Below are 13,928 nucleotides of genomic sequence, written 5' to 3' on the forward strand. Positions count from 1 at the left end.
AATGTGAAATCAAGAGCTGGTTGAGGACTTTTACTGTACATGCATCTTTTCTCCTAAATGGGTACATGTCCCAGTGTTCCAGACTTAATATTCTTGTTAGGACTGCTACAGGCTTGTATAACAGATGGCCCACCAAGCTGAGGACAGTCCGCCATTATGGCTGATGCTTACTTGGCAATTCCCCACCCCCAAGACCCACACACTTTTTGCAGCCAGGCAGCTGACTTTGCAGCCTGGAGACTGGAGATGTGACCACAGTGATTTGCACAATCATGTCAACTCAAAAAAAAAAAAAGGGCCACCATGAGGAGATCATAGGAATGCAGGAAGCTGCCTTAGACTGAATCAGCCCCTTGGTCCATCTTGCCCAGTATTGTCAATACTGACTGTCAGCAACTCTCTAAGGTTTCAGGCAGGATTCTTTCCTAGCCCTACCTGGAGATGCTGGGGATTGAACCAGGGACTTTCTTCATGCAAAGCAGGTGCTCTAACACAGAGCTCTCATAAACATCAAAGTTATCATAAAATCATAACATAAACAAAGCTATCATAAGGTCGGAAATGGTAAGAGAATTCATGGTTTGTACTTCCACCTCTTTCAGATTAAAGGGACCCACTAAGAGTGCCTTCACGGGGGCCCTCTAAAATCATGGAACCAGCACTGTTTAGGTTGGATCCAGTTTCAGTCATACTTAGAGTAGACCCATTGATTTCAGTGAGTCTACTTTATGTATGATTGAGTATGGATCCAACACATTGGGGTTGCTCTTCATGGTGGTTCTATGCACCCACCCCACATGGAGATGGCATGGTGATCTTTTGTTCGTCCTCAGTATGGAAGGGCAATCTGTGCACTTCCATGGGGCCTCTGGCTAGAGTGAACATTCTGTGGAACTCCCTCCCTAGGGAACTCCGCCATGCCCCCTCTTTAATGAGCTTCCGTCGTGCATTAAAAATGTGGTTGTTCAGGCAGGCATTTGGGGTGGGTTAGGGTATTTTAGAAAAAGTTTTTACTGTAGAATTTTATTGTTTTAAACTGTTTTATTGTATGTTGTACATCGCCCAGAGTGGCTGGGTGACTAGCCAGATGGGCGATTAATAAATTTAATAATAATTTAATAATAATAATAACCAGCTCTGTGTAGGACCGGTTGATAGGACTAGTATTCAAAAGCTGAATGTCCCTATAACAGCCTTCCCTGACTGTGTGCCCTACAGTTGTTTTGGACTACAACTCCCAGAATTCCTGACTATTGGCCATGCTTGCTGGGATAGATGGGAGTTGAAGGCCAAAACATCTGGAGGGCTGCCCTACAACAACAAAAGCCCTCCTTTGTCCACACTTTCTAGCTGTGAGTCTCTTTTGAATAGCCAGAAGAGTTTCCAAGGGCATGCCCAAATGGCACATTATTACCCGTTCAGTTTCGCATTTGTGCACTAAAATCAGAAGTTGGAAAGTCAACAAAGTGTGTACTTATAAAATGCGGCATGCACAACTCATTCTGGTTCTGCATCCAGCAGATCCTGTGATGTAGTCCAGCACAGAACCAGCACAAGATGGAAGCACCAGCTTGTACAAATTCAGGCAGGGTGCAGGGGCAAAGGACCGTAGCTTGGAAAGCACAATAGCTTAGTCGTAGAGCACGTGCTTTACATGCAGAAGGTCCCAGGTTTGATCCCTGGCATCTCCTGGTGGTGTTGGAAAAATTCCTGCCTGAAAATCCGGAGAGCCGCTGCTAGTCAGTGGCGAGAGTACTGGGCTAGATGGACCAAGGGTCTGACTCAGTAGAAGGCAGCTTTCTGTGTTCTGTATGTTGCATGTTCTGTTTGCTGATGTGAAGGGGAACGGATGGGTAGTCACAACCAAATTTGTCAGGAAAAGGTGTATTTTGCTTTATATAAATTGCACTCCTTTGCCTTCTCTAGTACTTGGTGATCTTAAGGCAAAATAAAGATGTGGTGGATGTTAACAATCATCCATCATGCTGCTATTAAGTGTATTAAGAACTTGGGGTCGTCATCCAGTGAAATTGGCAGGAGACTCTGGGCAGACAAAAGAAAGTATTTGTTCAGACAATCCATGATTAATGCATGGAATGTACTGCCACAGATGCGGTGATGGCAACTCCTTTGGATGGCTTTAAAAGGGGATTAGACAAATAAATGGAAGGCAGCCCTAGGAATAGCTGTTAGCCCTGATAGCTATGCAAAATCCTCAGAGGCCCTGGTGTGCCACCGAATACCTGTTGCTGGGGAGCCACAGCCACTGAAGCGCTGTTGCCTTTAAACTCTGCTTGTGGGCTTCCCAGACAGTGGTGCAGCAAGGGCCCCACATCGTTGTGAGGGGGGCAAGTGGCTGATGCTGGTTGATGCTGATGCTGTAATGGTTGGTGCTGGTTGCCACAGCATCCTTTTTTCATATATATTTATGATCTGGAGGCCACCCGCTGTGCAAGTACATAGTTAGAGATGCTGATTTTATGTATTTATTTTACCTTAAAAATATATTTTCCTCTTTTACCACAAAACAGTGTTTTGTGGCAAAGCAAATGTATTTAGCATCAGGGCAGCAGCATCAGACGCCATTTGATTCCTGTAGTTGTGATGGTGCTATGTTTTAAGTGAGTTTAAAATGCGAAACTGTGCATGTGTGCAGCATTGCTTAAAAAAAACCACACACACCTTCAGTGTAGGCAAACTGTTTCTCTTGATTTTTTAAGTTAATCGGGAATGTAGAAGCAACTGTACAGCATGGAATGGTGGGGAGTGGGGGAACAAAAGAGAATGTGAGTTGTGTGCTGAAGGGCCAATACACATGGCCATCTAAAGGGGGGCGGTCCTGTAGGACCATTGGGCAGTATCCAACTAGGCCACTTTACCTCTGCTGGTCCTTAGTTGTACTCATAGGACCCACTCGTTGCCCAGCAGGGCTTTTGTGCTTCTAAAAATAACCCTGGAAACGAGCAGAAATGGTCATTTCTGGATTAGAACAGGTCAGTGGAGCACCCTTCTGCAATGTATGCTCACCTTCCCCATTCCAGAAACAAGTGTTTCCACTTGTTTCAGGTTATTTTTAGAACCGCAGACTCACGGGCCCTGTAGGATACTACCCATTAAGTCCAGGTCTAAAATTACCTAGCTGCACTTCTGTTCCCAGAAGAAGTGTTTGGTTGGCAAATGTGGGAAGCAAGTTACAGGACTAGATGGACATTTGTTCTGATCCAGCAGGCCTGTTCTTGTGTTCTTAAGTTGTCGTTTAATGTCAGTCATTGCCAAGCATGCAAGTTGCAGCACAAAAGTCAAACACCATGCACAACTCATTCCAGAGAGATGAATGTCAAATTCTGGTAGATTCCAAAGGCTTCATAGGCCCCACAGCAACAAATTAACCTTTTGGTTAACAACTTTTTTTTGTCTTGTTAAACTGAAGTGAAAAATATGCTGTGAAGTGGAAAGAACGACCTGTCAAACAAGACACAAGCAAGCTAACTTTAGCATACTACAGCCTGCAAGCGTATTAATAGAAAGCTGCATAGACTCTCTTCTGCATGACTGGATATTTATAAAGGAAAGGTTCTTTGGTTGAAATAAATGTACTTCGGGCTATGTATGTGATGAAGTCTCACACCATTGAGAATGGCTTCCAGATCAATAGGCATCAAATCCTATGGAAATAGGATGAGAAATAGCCTTACACCCACAATTATTGCCATTTTATTTACTTGATTATTACATCATTTTGCAGCATTGGCGGAAAGGTTGACTTTTTAAAGAAACCATCGATTTTCACCTTGACCCTTGGAGCCATTCTTCATTAGCTCATTGTCAATACTTTTCACATCCTGAGCAGATACTGTATTTCTTCACTTGCAAGGCAACCACCTGACAGGCCCTGGGGGAGTGGGAGACTGACCCTGCCCACGTGGTCTAACGTGGTAACATCGCAAGACAGGCTGAGTTATCCTTCACCTTAGAAGGGGAAATTGACACTGCAGTGTTATTTCTAGTGGCTGCCCCATTTCATGTGTAACGTGTAGTTTGACCGTATGTTTTGATAGCAGGGAGAAGTCAACAGAAAGAGAAGGGAGAGTCCATGTTAACAAAGCATCAAGAGAGTAGGGAGGAGGAATAGGAGGTCATCTGTTTCAACTTTTCTTTTTTCACAGCTTGATCAGGAAATGTGTTCTGCCATCAAACAACTGCTTAATATGAAGCACGATGACCACTGTACCACCACAGTACTGTAAAACCACGACACCATGTTAGCGCTGGTAGAACATTTATGCCTGCATTGGCAGGCATCTTGGGGCAAAAATGTGTGTTATGCGTGCTGTATCTTGTCTTCAGGAATCTTCTTTTCATTTCCCATTTAAATTGCAAACCACTGCACAATGTTCAGTTAAAACTGCTATTTTGATGAGTTCGCAGATTCTTGTTTGCCACTCATTGACTGCAGTATCAAAGGACAACTGACACGTGTGAAAGCCATCATAGATCAAATAACCAAAACAGAGATTCCTTTTCGCCTAATATTATTTCAGATGCTTCCATCCACTACAACTTGGAAAACAGGGCATGATCCATTCCCCTGTGTGCATGGGAGGGAATCCCCATAGCAGCACAAAATGAATCCCATTTGTCTCTCTTCTCTACCACCTGCATCCAGGCATGAGAACTACTGATTGTGCTGCAATGTGCCAGGCCATTTCTTTTAATGAGAAGGTCATCCATGCATCCTATATAGACCATGTGGCAAGGCCCTGGAGAGGGGAGGTGCAAATGCCATCTTGTGCATAATTTCTGTGCACTACTTAAAATAATGCCCTGTTGGTGAATGTTTTATTTATGCACTCATATGGTAACTGATGAATGCAAATGGTTTCTCCATAGGTTTTCTATGTTCTGGTGAGAGCAATTTACACCCTTGGACACAGTGCCTCTCTCATTGCTCTTACTACAGGAAGCATCATCCTTTGCCTTTTTAGGTAAGTTTACCTAAAAATGGGAGGGGATGTTGTGTGTTTTGGAATAGCAAGAAGAACAAGTCCAGTAATGGGTTCAAATGGAATATATTAAGAAATAGAAAGCCCATTTCAATTTAAAGGTAGGTCTTCAGCATGGGGAAAATGTATATGGTCTGATTTTAAAGTTTTGATGGTTTTCATCCTTTTTATCATTAGCCGTTGTTGAATAAGACAAGGTAGTGCAATTTTAAATAAATACAAGTAATATATATGACATGAACAATATTTGCCTATCTCAGTCCCCCCCTCCCCACAAAGCCCACTGCATTCTAGCATGAGAGTGCTGTGTTTGATCTATACTCATTCTTTATCCACCACATCTTGCCTCTTCAAAGCTTGAGGTGTCTTCCAACAAAATAAACAATAAAACACTAGTGCCAGTAAAAAAGACTTTAAAATAGCAATCTCATAAGCAATAATAATTGAAAAATACATATTTATGTTATTTACTGCATTTATATATTGTCTTTCGACCAAGGCAGTTTACACTTTTAAAATACTAAAACAAACAAATGATATGAAGTATAGAATAACAGAGACCATAAGAAGAACCATGCTGGATTAGACCAAGGGTCCATCTAGCCCAGACAGTAATGGAACCAGGAGAAAGAGAGTTTCACAGACATTCGAATTTATGGTGAAGACAGTTAGATGGACATTTGGAAGTGTTGTAGAAAAGGTTTCGACACATACTTGCTGCTTTCAGAGGTGTTTGTTCTCAAGGCAAAGAATGTATATTCGAACTAAGAACATACGAAGAGCCATGCTGGATCAGACCAAAGGTCCATCTAATCCAACATTCTGTTCACACAGTGGCCATCCGGCTGCCTGAGGGAAGCCCACAAGTCAGACATGAGTGCTATAATACCGTCCCACTCATGTTCGACTGCAGCTGGCGTACAGAGGCATACTGCCTCTGATATTGGAGGTAGAATATAGCCATCATGACTGGTAGCCATTGATAGCCTTATAAAAGAACAATGATAGTTCTCTCAAGCCCACTGATGATCCCTTCAGGAGCTGATGGCTCTTCAGTAGTCCCAAGAAAGGTAGAGTGGTAGTGCCTCAACAGTTCTCTGGAATTTGAGGTATGATTAGACTGTCTTTACTTTCCATTTTCCAAAGCCTGTCATGTCTGCATGACAGGTAGTAATTCAGCAGGTCATGGAGCTGGATGGGACTGCTACTTTCTCTCCCTCTGATACCTTCTGCAGTAGCAGTTGGTAGCTGGAGGGAATGGAGCTGTCAGCTGAAACTGTCTTGGGGTACAATGAATGGGCACCTGACTGCTGCTTCCTGCCCCTCTGATAGCCTCACCTATACATACACATTTTTCTAAATAAATTACCGGCTCAACAATACTATTAAGCAGGGATGCAGAATCTCTTTCATCTTGCGGGCCGAATTTTGTTTTGGAGAAGCTCTTGGAGGGCAGGGCTGAAGGCAAAAGGGGCAGGGCCAAAAAGGCCCAAATGCTAAAAAAAATACCCACTTATTTTAGCTTGAAGCTGTTATTGCCAGTAACTAAGCCATAGGAAAGGCATTTCAACCTTTTAGAAGGGGGGGCTGCAGAAAAGCCAGGAAGCCACCAAATGATTGGTGGTTGGAGCAATACGGACAGGGCAAGGGTGCATGGTCTACTGGGGAGGTCAGGATTGGGAGTCCCAGAGGGCCAGATTTGGCCCACAGGCCTGAGGATCTAAACCCTTGCTATAAAGAGATGGGGGGGTGTAATAAGATGACCTTTCAATGATCCCTTATGGCTTAGGTTGTAAAAAATAAATAAATTAGTGTAAGTGAGAGGCCAAAACTAATTCAGCAACTTTAGTCTTGCAGATCCCTCTTGTCTTAGGCCAATAGGCTCTTAATGGCCAGCAGTTACCTGAAGGCATGCATCTTCCCCTACCTTCTCCCTGCTCCCACAAGGAGTGTGTGAATTCATTCTGTGTGAATTGTGAGCAGTTTTTGGTTGTTGCAGAAAGACACAGTCAGAGGTGAGCTCAGAGCTCAGGAAGCATCGTTAGGGTGCAAGAGGCTCCTAGAAACCTAATCAGGGAGCAGGATCTGTTGGAGAGTTAATGCTGTGAATCCCCTTTTATGGATGGGCTTCTGCCCTGAAAGGTGGCTCATAGACCACAAAAATGCCATAGGCTTCCAATACCTCACTCAGAGTAAATTGAACCCTTGATGGGTGCTGTAGCTCACTGCTTAGAAGTGAGGTGCATGTGCATAACAATACATCGATGAATCGGTTACAAGTTCTCTGACCTTTAGCATGTTGTCATTGCATCTTCAAACACATCTCAGGGTTTGCAGGAGGGAGGGAGGAAACTTGCAGATTTTGCAAAGAAGTTTTGAGGGTCACAGGTTGTCCACAGCAAGAGAAGATGTCGGCATCATTATACCTGCCCTAGGAAACATACCGAAAGTAAGCAAAAGAATTTTCAACTGCCTTTCCATTTCGGAAACTACACTGTCCCTTTTTCCATTTGTAGGAAACTTCACTGCACTCGGAACTACATACATTTGAATTTGTTCCTGTCTTTCATTCTAAGAGCAATCTCTGTCTTAGTTAAGGATGATATCCTCTATTCCAATACTAACACAGATCAGTGCGCAGAGGATCAACCATCATGGGTAAGTAAAGAAGTTTCTATTAATTTAAGTGTCTTTCTTCTGTATACCTTTTTTTTTGGTAGTGATGGTGAGACATTTGGCTCCATCCACCATCATCTGAGCAGACTTGCACTTGTGCAACAGGGCTTCTCTTTGTTCTTTTCCCTGCCCGCCTCCCTGAATACCCCCTCCCACTTCTACCATCTACTCTAGAGGGTCCCCCAACCCTCTAGATCAGATTTGGGTGTGCAGGGGAGATGCAGAGGAGGGGAGCATCTATTCTGTCAACAGTTTCCATTCCACTGGTGTGGTGAATGGACAGCATTAGATATAACCCATTATAGACAGGCTGACAAAGACTGATGTCCTTTTGAGAAGGTTAGGATCTAGGTGAAAAGATGGGGGAGGTAGCAGATGAGCTGGCAAAAGCAGTCAAACAGCCAATGGAGTTAAGTAATCAGAATTTGAAACACATAAGCTTAGAGCATTTCTACATGAGAGTTTTATTGCACGCTTGTGATTGGTCACTCATTGAAGTTTGTGGGTCCTTTACATGATGTTGTCAACCTCCAGGACATCTCCTGCCCTTTCTGGCCTTTATCCCACTTTTCAAAAAATTGGAGATAACCCAATAAGGAATGTAATCCAATATATCAGCTGTGTGTAATGCGCAGTTCCGCTATAACCACAGTGCCATCTAGTGGTTGTAAAATGAAACATATAGAACTTGCCGAGAAAGGAATTCCTCAATTCAGACCATGTGTCCGCCCATGTAAAGGAGCTGATCTTAATCCCACAAAGAATCTGGAAGGAGAAGCCCCAGTAAGGATGTGGGATTTTAGCTGTCAGGATTGGATCTGAGCCCTTAGAGTCCCGAAGCAGCTCTGATTCTGAGGAGGAGATACAATCTGTGGGAGAGGCACTTTCTCAGGTTTCAGAGGTGCAGGTGGAGGGGGAGTCCCCCCTGCTCACATTCCTGGGGGAGACAGTGACCCTGGCATGGAAAGGGAGGGACAACGTGAGCTTATAGACGTGAGGCGCAGGCACAAGCGAGAGGTTGCAGGAGCCGAGCTGAGGTGCTCAGCCCGATTGGCGCAACGTCAACAGCTGCGCCCCGAGGCCCCATGGGAAAGGGGGAGAATTTCCCCTCCTACTCCTTAAGTTCAGAGAGTTGCCACACTTTTCTCCAAACGGAGACCAACTGACATCCTAACTCTTAGAAACCCTTCGTAGGCTGTTCCTTTGTATTTCCTCTGAATCTCACACAATTAGCATCTGTAAGCCTCATTAGGTTGAATGGAAATAAAGCCTTGGAAAGCAGCCCTTTTGTCTAACTGTTGATTCTGGCTTTTGGAGGGTTCAGAAGACAACAGGGGCATTCCTGACATTAGCCTCGTGTTGTGAAGCTCTTAGTCAGAAATTTGGATGCACCTCAGGGATGTAGGGAGGCTGGCAGACAGGCGATAGAACAGGACCAATAGTATAAGAGGATTCTAGGAAACCAACTGGAGTTAATGGAATGTGGGGAACAAAGGGAAAAGGTATCAAGGCATGAAAGAAGTTTGCCAAAAGAGATAGGAATAGAGATTTGGAATCAGAATTGGAAGAGCTAAGTTCAAGCTTTACCACTACCATATACTCATTCTGTGGCTTTGGGCAATTTGCTTTTTCAGTTTTCTGTCTGAAAGATTAAAAAACTAATTACCTATCTCACAGAGGTTGGAAGGTCAGTGTGATTGTAAAGCACTTTCTGAATTCAAAGTTTGTAATAAATGCACAATGATGAATGGTACGAGAATTGGGGAGGATCTTGAAAGAGTGGGAGATGAAATGTGACATTTGCTTTAGTGCTATTCTTACAAACATATCAATATGATTCCTTGTTGAAATAGCATAATACTTAGTCCGTCTCATCTAATTAAGAGATAAAGACTGCACACTTACCTGGGAGTAAGCCCTATTGAGCACAAAGGGACTTACATCTGGGTATATATGCTTATGATTGGACTGTAGATGGAGTACAAGGTAGCTTAGTGATAAGAGCACACGTTTTGCAAGGTTGAATATCTGTCATCTCCTGCAAAAAAAGGTCCCATATAATGTTTCAGGAAATGATAGGTGGAAAGCTGCAGCCAATCAGAGCAGGAAATTCTTGGCTAAACGGATGGCCTGACACCAAAAGGCAGCTTCATGTGTAATATGACACCTTTTATGCAAAGCTGTTACCAAGGTTCTCCTTGGCTGGAGGATTTTTCCATTCCCTTGGCATTAATGGTTCCACTCTGTTCAACTTAGCCGGTGAAAACCAATAATTTTGCCGTGATGGGCAGTGTGCTGGTCTGTTGTGTGAAACTTCTTAGAATTTTTTTCACTATTTAATTTGCATGGCTAATACATCTTCCACAAAGATGCCTTGTGATAGAGATGCTGAGAAATAGATACCTTTTATCACTTCACAGGTCCTGGCTCATGAATTTAGATGGCAGAGTCTATTTCACTGTTGTTATTTCTGGCTAATTTAGGAAACAATTTTATGCTTTTTTTAACTGTAAGTTTTGTCTGAAGTCCCAAACTACAAGCATCACTGTAGTTAAACTGGTATAAATCAGTATGCTGCAGTGTTGTCCAGGTGATGTAATATCTGCAACAACAACAACAACAACAAATTACTTCTGCCACTTCTGCTAACCCTAGTGTAGTTACATAACAGTTAGGAAGAGCACTCAATTATGCATTCCACAGAGCTATTTTTTGCTGCTGGCATAGCTGCCCTAAAATAAACTAGCTTCAAACAGTGATGGGAGCATGTTCCCTAAACCAAATTATTTCTGGTTAACTGGTGGCCCTGAATTGTTTCCCTTCTCCAGATTAACCTCAGTTGTAGTTGCATTTTTAGGAGACAGAGTGAGAGAGAGAGATTGAGAGAGATGACTTTAGGAGACAAGACAACTGCTAAATACATCACTCTCAGACCAGGCTTTGAGGAGTACTTGGCATTTTGTTTTCATTTTAAGAAATTATTGTTTGAACCAAGTCCAAACAATAGAAAGAAGTGCTTTCAAGCTACTAATAGACAAGTTCACAGAAGGGGAACTTTCTCATGTCAAAGCTTGTATCTCTCAAAAAAGATTTTCAACAAAGGAAGCCATTTACTATGTTACAGCCATTTCTTTGCACAAATGTTTCATCCTTGGTTTGTAACTTTCCAGGTCGGCTGCAAGGCTAGCTTGGTATTTTTCCAGTACTGTGTAATGGCCAACTTTTATTGGCTCTTAGTTGAAGGACTTTATCTCCACATCCTCCTCATGGTCATATTCTCTCCTAACAGACACTTCACCATATATCTCCTTATTGGATGGGGTAAGAAGATCAATACAATCTTCTTTTTCTCTTTCTCCCTACCGTACATTAAGGGGGCTCCTTGTATCTGAGCACGTAGGTCAGGGCCCCACAATTTGAGACCCAGCAAGTTGAGTATGCAAGACATGCATTGAGGCCTTCCAGCCACTTGTCATCCTATGCCCTGTTTCTGTAGTTTGCAGGCAGTAAAAGTAGAGATGTATCGAGGCCTTGCTAAGTGGCTGATAGGATGTGTTTGGCTTGATGGGTCACAGATTGTGCAAGCCTGACTTAACGTTCTCAAATAGTTGGACAGACAGGCCCAGAACTCTTGGTGGGGGCAGGCAGAGTTCCTGGAAGAGCCCAGAACCCTTGGAGAGGAAATGCAGAACTTCAGGGAGGGAGAATTGCTATTCACACTGAGTCACTGTAGTATCCAGTGTTAGTGTTAGTAAGACCCATTGAACCAAATGGGACTTCAGTTAGTCATAACTAACTAAAGTCCCATTCATTTCACTGGGTCTACTCTAAGTAGGACTAGCATTAAATACCACCCACTTTTCCAGAGCTGATAATTGGGAAGCCTTTGCTCACTGTTAGAGCACATGCTTTGCATGCGGAAAGTACAGAGTTCAATTGCTGGCATCTCTGGTTAGAAGAGTTCAGTGGCAGTGCTAGGAAAGACTGGGGGGATGGAGAGCTGCTAACTGTGAGAGGAGACGGTACTGGGCAAGATGGACCAAGAGTTTGAGTTAGTATAAGGGCTAAATTACATGCTGTGTTAAATAGGTAGCGTGCAGCTGATCCACACCGTTTTGTTTTCCTTAGTGTAAGCACATGGGGGCACAATACATATCAGGACCATTGTGCGTGGATAGGGTAAGTTTAAACCTCACACCTCTCCCCCTCCATTTTCCCTCACCACCACTGTGGGGACTAAAAACAGAAAAAGAAACCTCCACTGACACCAGTGGAGGGGTTTTTTCTTCTCTTTTCATCTCTGTGGTGATGGTGGATTTGGGGGGTGTAGCTGGATGGGGAGGGTTTTTTCTTCTTTTCATTCCCACCGTGGTGGTGGGGGGTTGGGAGGGGGAGTGTCTGGCGGGACGGTTTAAATGTCTACTGGAAACAGTGGAAGGTTTTTGGTTTATTTCATCCCCGCAGTGGTGGTGGTGGATTGGGGTTGGAGGGAGTGGCTGTGGGGGAGGTTTAAACTTCCCCTAGCCACATGTGGTAGTCCTGAATTTGGATCAAGCCCCCACGTGCTTACACTTACACTAAACAAAATGAGGATCACCTGCACACTAAGTATTTAACGCAGCATGTAGCTTAGCCCTAAGGCACCTCATATTTCATTGGTGCTTCCACTGGTTCCAAAGAAACAGCAAAATATCTCTGGTATGGGAGGATGAGGTCTCATTACAAAAAGAAGGTTGTACGGAACATCCCTTTCCTGTTATATTCATCCTCTGCTTGTTTGAAGACAAGCTAGACATACAGCAGTCTGGAAATGCAGACTGAACACTGAACATCTAAGGAGTTGTGTGGGGTGGGCACAATTTGGAGAGGAAAAGCAGGTGGCAGAGTAAGGGTGCTTGAGCCGTTCCCCACCCATCACTTCTCTTCAGTTACCTTTTCTCCCAGCCACATCTGGGAGCCCTGGCTAAGAAAAAGCTGTTCAGCCAAGCATCTAGTTTGTGTGGTCCTAAAGTCCTATGCATGTTTAGACAGAAAAAAATCCCACAATTCCCAGCATTGCCCAGCCAGCCATGCTGGCTGGGGAATGCTGAGTGTTGTAGGACTTTGTTCTGTCTAAACATGCACAGGATTGCTCCCTAAGCAACTGAAATGGCGTGTTTCACCTTAGGGTGGCCTCTTAGTGCTTGCCTTACAGGTAGTCCTCACGCTGTGTGCTATCGTTTACATTCTTAATGTGATGTATTGTCCAGGTGATTCCCCCAAGTCATATATTTTATACCATTTCCTTTTTCTCCACTCCTTTTTTTGCTGTATCTTATTTTTCCAGGCACCCCTACAGTTTTCATTGTCATGTGGATAGTATCCAGGCTATATTTAGAGGACACTGGGTAAGTGCCAAAAGAAGAGAAAACTTCCTGCTTCCATATTTTGCTTTGAAAGGTGGGGCTGCAGCAAACAGGGGTGGTTAGACCTCCTTTGCTTTCCAGACACAACAAGGCAGCTTATTAGTTTGGGCAGTGGCCCCCCAGTTATTGAATGCTCTCCTCAGTGAGGTCTGCCTGGTGCCCAAATTGTTACCTTTAGGGTGCCGGGTTAAGACGTTCCTCTACTCCCAGGTATTTGATGGTGTATGACCGGGCTTCTTAACTTAGTTGTTTTATCTGGTCCTTATATTTTGTTGTTAATTGTTTTTAGCTGTTTTAAATAGTTTTATATTTCTGCATGTTTTAATCTCTCTTGTCAAGACACCTTGAGCCTTTTTTTGAGAAAGGTGTCGAATAAATATTATTATTATTATTATTATTATAAATAAAAACAATAAAAGTTCATATTTTACCCAAGACAGTGCTTCTTTTCATGTGGTAGCAGAGTGGGGGGGTCCCTTCCCTCCCCTCCACCACGCAACCATTCACTCGATTAGTCCTCCCTTTTTCGAGGGAAGGAAATTGCACAGGTTGGGACTCCCATGCCTTCCATCTCATGAAGACGTGCATTGCCTCAGGTAACATATAAACCTGGGCTGCATGATGTGAACACATGACTCATAGTTCCCAGGGCCATCCCAAGGCATTTTGTGGCCTGAAGCAGAGCAGCAAATGGTGCCCCCTGCATCCAAATCAAAGTGCGTAGTACCTAAAGCTGGCCAAGATATTTTGTCACATGGGGCAGAAAACCCTACAAAAACCCCTCTCTACAGCTTGTAGTAAAAATACAAAAACAAAAAATTAAATAAGAGTTCGCTGCTCTTTC

The 13,928-nt window shown here is 43.6% G+C and overlaps 1 protein-coding gene across 1 annotated transcript in view; it reads left to right on the forward strand.

Moving 5' to 3' along the window:
* The window catches only part of VIPR2 (vasoactive intestinal peptide receptor 2), a 92,674-nt gene that overhangs the window by 64,111 nt on the left and 14,635 nt on the right, over positions 1-13,928 (forward strand). Inside the window, exons 5-8 of the mRNA XM_084855087.1 lie at positions 4,891-4,985; positions 7,520-7,661; positions 10,850-11,000; positions 13,006-13,066. Of these exons, the coding sequence (XP_084711213.1) occupies positions 4,891-4,985; positions 7,520-7,661; positions 10,850-11,000; positions 13,006-13,066 (449 nt within the window). The remainder of the gene's footprint in view (positions 1-4,890; positions 4,986-7,519; positions 7,662-10,849; positions 11,001-13,005; positions 13,067-13,928) is intronic.

The sequence above is a fragment of the Heloderma suspectum genome, chromosome 5 (assembly GCF_057233095.1).
Source record: "Heloderma suspectum isolate Gila_16-S chromosome 5, 16-S_ref, whole genome shotgun sequence".
Lineage (NCBI taxonomy): Eukaryota > Metazoa > Chordata > Lepidosauria > Squamata > Helodermatidae > Heloderma > Heloderma suspectum.